Source organism: Phoxinus phoxinus (genome assembly GCF_949152265.1).
Source record: "Phoxinus phoxinus genome assembly, chromosome: 22".
NCBI classification, from domain to species: Eukaryota; Metazoa; Chordata; class Actinopteri; order Cypriniformes; family Leuciscidae; genus Phoxinus; species Phoxinus phoxinus.
Window position 1 is genome coordinate 702501 of NC_136897.1, and position 7500 is coordinate 710000.

Sequence of the window (7500 nt, forward strand, 5' to 3'; positions counted from 1 at the left end):
AGTCCAATATGCACCGGGAACAAGTCTGACTTACTGCCGGCAATGTGAACCAAGCTCCTGCTCCGGTCGTACAGGGACCGGACAGCCCTTAGCAAAGGACCCCGGACCCCATACTCCCGGAGCACCCTCCACAGGCCGCCACGAGGGACACAGTCGAATGCCTTCTCCAAATCCACAAAGCACATGTGGATTGGTTGGGCAAACTCCCATGAACCCTCCAGCACCCTGTAGAGGGTATAGAGCTGGTCCAGTGTTCCACGGCCGGGACGAAAACCGCACTGTTCCTCCTGAATCCGAGGTTCTACTATCGGCCGAATTCTCCTCTCCAGTACCCTGGCATAGACTTTCCCAGGGAGGCTGAGAAGTGTGATCCCCCTGTAGTTGGAACACACCCTCCGGTCCCCCTTCTTAAAAAGAGGGACCACCACCCCAGTCTGCCATCCCAGACGTACTGTCCCCGACCGCCACGCGATGCTGCAGAGGCGTGTCAGCCAAGACAGCCCCACAACATCCAGAGACTTGAGGTACTCAGGGCGGATCTCATCCACCCCCGGTGCCTTGCCACCGAGGAGTTTTTTGACTACCTCTGTGACTTCAGATTGGGTGATGCCAGAATCTCTTCGAGGCCAGTCCTCCATGGCCTAACCGAACTCCTCCCAGGCCCGAGTTTTTGCCTCCACAACCAGCCGGGCTGCAGTTCGCTTGGCCTGCCGGTACCCGTCAGCTAACTCAGCAGTCCCACAAGCCAACCAGGCCCGATAGGACTCCTTCAGCTTGACGGCATCCCTTACTTCAGGTGTCCGCCACCGGGTTCGGGGATTGCTGCCTCGACAGGAGCAGCTCCGAGCGGCCGCTTAGACAATGGAGGTGGAGAACATGGTCCAGTCGGACTCAATATCTCCAGCCTCCCTCGGGATCCGGTCGAAGCTCCGCCGGAGGTGGAAGTTGAAGATCTCTCTGACAGGAGACTCGGCCAAACGTTCCCAGCAGACCCTTACAGTACGCTTGGGTCTGCCGAGTCTGTCCAGCTCCTCCTCCGCCATCGGATCCAACTCACCACTGATCAGTGGACCGCTCCGCCCCTCTCTTCACCCGAGTGTCCAAGACATACGGCCGCAGGTCAGATGAAACGACCACAAAGTCGATCATTGACCTACGACCTAGGGTGTCCTGGTGCCACGTGCACTGATGGACACCCTTATGCTTGAACATGGTGTTCGTTATGGACAAACTGTAACTAGCACAGAAGTCCAATAACTGAACACCGCTCGGGTTCAGATCAGGGGGGCCGTTCCTCCCAGTCACGCCCTTCCAGGTGTCACTGTCGCTGCCCACGTGGGCTAGTAGAACGACGGAGTCGTTTTTTGAATATAAAAGGCTAAAAGTTTTTGCAGTTTTCAGTGTGTGTGTGTGTGTGTGTGTGTGTGTGTTGGTGAGGTAAAAGGAGAGGAGCTGTTGTAGCTCCGCCCCCTGTGCCGGGAGCAGCAGCTAATTTGCATTTAAAGGAACAGGCACAAAAACTGTGTGTTTTTGCTCACCCTCAAAAAGTGACGCTTTAACATGCTATATAAAAATATCTGTGGGGTATTTTGAGCTGAAACTTCACACACACACTCTGTGGACATCACAGACTTATTTTACATCTTGTGAAAAGGCCATTACACCCCCCCTTTAAGCACTGAGATCTGGGGCCGGATTCACGAAACATTCTTAAGAATAAAATTCTTCTTAACTGCCATTTTCTTCTGATTTTCTAACTTAAGAAAAAAGATATGAATATTTTGTAATCAAAAAATCTTCTTAAGAATGTTCTCATCTTTTTTCTTAAGAATTGTTCAAGATTTGCACCCAGGAATATTCTCATGAACTTCTTAGAATTTATCTGAAGAACTTTCTAAACTTCTTTCATAAGAAGATTTTCGTGAATCGGCTCCAGGTGATGCGATACAATACAAAAGTTACTCCCTAAATTGGTATTCACTTGCATTCAATATTGTAAAAATAAGCTTATATACTGCATTTCATAAGAACATCAGAGAAGAAATCCAGAGCGAGGCTTGATAAAGCATTTACACTCCAAATAGCAAATCATCCTTATGAGGAAAATTAAAGGAGCCTCAGAGAAGAATGAACCCTTAAAGAGCAAATATTCTGCTGTTCGTCTGTGTTAGTGTGTGTGTTGCTGTGTGATCATGAGGCGCTCCAGTTCTTCTCTATATCAGTGTTTCTGAACTCCTGAAACGCTCCATTGTAGTCTTGAGTTTCTTTCGGGAACACGTCACAATATTCCTCATTATAATAATTCATGCGCAGAATAAAGGGGCGGGGCATTTCCCAAACAAGTTTCACATCCTGTACATCCCATCATTAATACAACAGTTGCTCATATTCAACAGCAGTGAAAACATTCTTCATGCAAACGTTTGTTCAGCAGATTGTGTGTTTCTGAAACCCACCTCGATCCTCCAGATGAGAGTTCCTGGGGAGTGTGTGACGGCTCTGAACGTTTGCTGCATCTTCAACTATAAAACACACACACAGAACACACACCCTGCATTCACTATCATCACACACCTTCCTTTGTGCTGTAGAAGTTATTGCCAGTATCATTCACACTCACAACAGAGTCCAAAAGAGATGTCCGGGGGAGATTTGATTTTAATGACTCAAGTTTAATGATCCATCAAAATATGAGGAAATATTTTAGATTATTTAAAATATATATATGTGGGAAGTACAAAACACTAAACTTGGTTAAGGTTTATCTGACAAAAATATTTGGCAAAAAAAGGAAAAAAGTACAATTACATGTTTTACAAAAAAATATTTTTTTTAAATAAAAATTGCACAGAAAAACAAAAATTTGACAGGAAAAAGCAAACATAATCAGTTATTAATATTTGGTTGGTTCACTGTTTTTGCATGTGGCCAAAAATGATGTTGCACAATGTTTCATTACTTTATTATCACAAATAAAACAATTGACTCAAAGCACAAATGTAATATGTTGACAAAATCTTTAACACATTTATATTTGATATATCATATTATATATTCACATAATATCATATTTAATATTTGAATGAAGTGTGAATATGTCTAGGCCAGGTACTTTTGGCCACTACTGAATGATTTATTATGTTTAGCTCAATGTAAAATAGTTTTAATAACAGTTATAATAGTTTAATATTGTTAGTTCGCCTACCTTGACGTCCGGACAGTGATGATCAGATCTCTGAGTGACCGGAGGTGTTTAGTCCAGACTAGTGCTCAGTTCTCGATCATATAGCAGGGGAGAAACTAAAATATGCCCTTTTTTGTCCATATCTTTGCTGCGATTGAACAGATGCTTCATTTGATTATATTTGCCTGCTGTCACTCAAAGCTCCGCTCAGCAGCCAATCAGGATAAAGCTTTAGCCCAGTCTATGCAAATGAGCAATGTACACAAACAGAGATATTCAAAGAACAAGAGAAGAGAGAAGATGAGATGATCTTCAATCAATGCAACACTGACTGACATATCTCACATTATTACTGACGGATCAAGCCTCAGAATGTCATATATTTATCCATTGGGTCTTTATTGCAGAAATGTGACCGTGTTTATAATGTTCTCTCGAAGTACAAACGTTCTTCCAGCAACGTTAAACTAACATGGTGAAAATTATCTGGTATTTAATGATGTTCTCAAAACATTTGAGTTTTTTTTTTTACATTAACATTTAGTTGGATGTTCGTCTAATGTTTTTTAAATGTTACTGCATGTATTCAGAGAACATTCAACAGAAATGTTCCTATAATATTCCCCAAGAAAATATTTATTTACAATAAAACTGCACGTTTTGAACATTCAGAGAACGTAAAAAAATAACATAATTTTAACTCAGTGATACATGATGTAACGTTTGTCCCTCAAGTGGTTAAAAACATAACTGCATGTATTTCGCGGAAGAACACGGTTGCGGTTGTGCTTCGGTTCTGAGCGGATGAATATGATTCTTCTTCTGCTCATAAAACATTCTCTACAAGAGATGTAAAATAGAAGATATTACTGTAGTTTTACACATTAATAGGCACGAGAATAAACTACAGCACAACAACCATAATAATCTGTCCAATAAAATACAATAATAAAACACCATCATCATCATCATAAACCCCTCAGTCAGTGTTGATCATAGTTTTATTATGAGCCGTCTCGTTCTTTTCTCCAGCACTCTCCTCTGTTCACACACACACACACACACGATTAATACAACATGAAACAAATTAAATTGAACTTTTTAATAGGGCCAAAATACAAATACAAAGTAATTCCTTATTAACAAGAGTCTTAATAAAAAAATAGCAAAACAAAAACCATGGAATTTACTAGCAGAAACAAAGTCCGATCACACTTTATATTAGGCGTCTTTAAAGAGCATCTATTCCGCTTTTCTAATCTTCATCTCAGTTTAATGTTGCTTTATGAAATACGCTCGACCAATCACAACACACCGCTCCAGCCGGCCAATCAGAGCACAGTGTGCTTTTCAGAAGGAGGGACTTCATAGAGACAGGAAGTGAACAGAGCGTTACTGACAGACTGGGAAGAGAGGAGCCGCAACAATGGAGAATATGAGGAGAATAATCAACATTCAAGCAGGAGAACCGGTTCTAGTCGAGCCTGAACTACAGCAAGACTGTAAAACAGCAGAATATGAGCTCTTTAACTACAAATCACTTACGTCAGCAAATAATAACTGTTGGGTGCAGTGTACTTATTGTGTTTATGCTGTATTGTGAATGAATTGACCGGTTTGGGAAGGCTAAAGGGAAAGTCAACAGTGGAATTACACCTGAAATGATGTCAAAGTAAACACACGTGTTAAAGACACCCAATATAAAGTGGGATCCAAAGTGCAGATTCCTTCTTCTCCTAAATAATCTCGCTGACTGGTGATGAGTAGAACACAGTAGTCTTCATGGTAAAGTCGTTAGCTTGTGCAAAGGCTGTTCAGTGAATGGAACTCGGATCAAATGTCATAATTGTATAGTACACAAATTTATCAGAACCTTTTTCTGTCTGGTTATATAAAGGACTCAAGAGAGAGTACAGGAGTCGTCATTGCGGATCCTGGCAGGGATGTTCCCGTCGGATTCCTCATCGGGAGTGTCGGCAGTGGGAGAGAACTCAGACGGGGCGTCCTCGTATCCGCTGCTCTCCTCGTTCTCATCCTGAGCTTCAGGAGTCAGGAGATTCTCACACACTTCAGGAGTCAGGAGATCCTCACACACTTCCCGAGTCTGGAGATCCTCACACACTTCCGGAGTCTGGAGATCCTCACACACCGCAGGAGTCAGGAGATCCTCACACACCGCAGGAGTCCGCTGATCCACACACACTTCCGGAGTCTGCTGATCCACACACACCGAGAGACCCAGTGATTGTCTGATCCGGTTCTTCAGGTGTGCCACTGGTGTGTTGAGGTGCACAGCAGCGCCGCCACTGGCCGGGAGAGGAGTTTCGTCTCGGTCCACTGATGATCCCTCAGGAGCGGGTCTGCACTTCTGCTCCACGGCCCTCTCCTAAACACACCAGCAAACATCCGTCAAACACAATCTGGAGGAATATTATAGACCATAAGGGGGGCATCAAATAACTTTTGAAAGTTCCAAGTAGTCAATCCTAACTTATTTTAAAGTCCACTGAAGTGCCTCGGATCGCGCAGCTTTATCTGATGCGCTGACGTAATTTGCACTGAAACAGGAAGCTAAGGTGGGGCATAGTGAATAGCTCCTCCCCCTTTTCAAATAGCCAATAGCATTTAGTTTCCCTCACAGACTGACAGCACATGGAAGCGAATCCGAGCGCTGATGATCCGCTGGATTCAGAAGTAGAGTTGTAAATAAATTCTAGCCATTTCATTCTGAACCCGCTGGGGTCGACCGACGCGCCGGCGCCTTTTGCTTGATTTTTTCCACATGGCAGCAAAACAGACTAAAAATACTCCGCCATTTTTGGTCATACAGACTTAAGTATGAAAAAATAAACTGTAAAATGTCTACTTGTCCACTTACAATCGAAATAAAACATTGTGCTTTTGTAAAATATAGAAAATAAACGTGTGCTTTCTGCCTCTCCGTCCTGGGAACTTTTTTTCTGAAGCACGTCTGTAAACAAACAAAACTCAGCGAATACTATTCACTCAGACATGAGCTATATATCTTTATAATCATTTAAGTGTGTACTTTTAAATGATGTAATTCAAAACGAAAACAAATATTCTCTGTTTATGTAATCTGTATGAAAAGAGAGAGATGTCGGCCGCTCATTATGGTTCTCGCGCTATTCAAACGCAAATGATCTGAGGCCTGTCGACGCCCACATCAGCTCGATAGAACACACCACGTTTGATCAGATTCATGTACTTTACGACGTCTTGCGAGGCTGAGGAATACTACTGTCGTGATGATAATCCTCAGGAGTGCTTTGCTGTAATCGTGATGTGGAATCGTGTCTGTAAACTGTTTAAATATGAATCACGTGTGTGTGTGTGTGTGTGTGAATGAACGGCACAGATGTTGTTTACTACACCTGTACAGCGCGCGTCTGTGCCGCTCATTCACTCTTACATTAGTAAACATGTGACTGTACATGAACACATCTATGGTTTAGCTTTTACTAAACTACATCGCTGCTGAGATGAGTAAAACTCCACTGGAATACGCTGAAATAAAAGAGTATCTTTGTATAAGCAACGTTTTAAACTGCAAATTAACATATGCTAATATATCATAAAAACGATATCTTACAGACGAAATATGAATGTTTAGACAAGATTTTGTTGATTAGTTTTGGATAGATTATAAAGTTTTTACTGTAACAAAGACTAGCCACATCAAATAAGCGTTAGTTCACCAACTTCTGGAGTGATCAGGCCGGACGATGTTCAGATCAAGACCTCTGGGCGACAACATCCATTACTCAAGTCTTGTGGACACATATGTACTGTGTGTTTTGTGGCCTTATTTCAGAAACTTGACGTTTTCGTTTTTTCTATAACCGTGTTTACACATTAGTGTTTCCTCACCTCACGTAACCTCTCCATCTCCTGTGTGACTGCGGCGAGCCTGTCCTCCGTCTTCCTCCTCTCCGCTCTCTCTCTCTCCAGCTCCTGCTCAACAACACCTATCATCAGCTCAGTGTGTGTGTGTGTGTGTGTGTGTGTGTGTGTGTGAGAGTGTGTGTGCATCTCCTGTGTGACTGCGGCGAGCCTGTCCTCCGTCTTCCTCCTCTCCGCTCGCTCTCTCTCCAGCTCCTGCTCAACAACACCTATCATCAGCTCAGAGTGTGTGTGTGTGTGTGTGTGTGTGAGTGTGAGTGTGTGTGTGAGTGAGTGTATGAGTGTGTGTGTGTGAGTGCGTCTGTGTGTGTGTGTGTGTGTGTGTGAGTGAGTGCGTCTGTGTGAGTGTGTGTGTGTGTGTGTGTGTGTGTGTGTGTGTGTGTGTGTGTGTG

General features: G+C 43.1%; 2 protein-coding genes across 2 annotated transcripts in view; both read right to left on the reverse strand.

Moving 5' to 3' along the window:
* The window catches only part of avil (advillin), a 26465-nt gene extending 23131 nt beyond the window's left edge, over positions 1–3334 (reverse strand). The window contains exons 1-2 of the mRNA XM_079597074.1: positions 3206–3334; positions 2457–2522 (exon numbers count right to left, since the gene is read on the reverse strand). Of these exons, the coding sequence (XP_079453200.1) occupies positions 2457–2516 (60 nt within the window). The 5' untranslated portion in view covers positions 2517–2522; positions 3206–3334. The remainder of the gene's footprint in view (positions 1–2456; positions 2523–3205) is intronic.
* An 837-nt stretch (positions 3335–4171) lies between these two features.
* The window catches only part of LOC306990240 (uncharacterized protein), a 17888-nt gene continuing 14559 nt past the window's right edge, over positions 4172–7500 (reverse strand). The window contains exons 5-6 of the mRNA XM_079596794.1: positions 7076–7159; positions 4172–5570 (exon numbers count right to left, since the gene is read on the reverse strand). Of these exons, the coding sequence (XP_079452920.1) occupies positions 5085–5570; positions 7076–7159 (570 nt within the window). The 3' untranslated portion in view covers positions 4172–5084. The remainder of the gene's footprint in view (positions 5571–7075; positions 7160–7500) is intronic.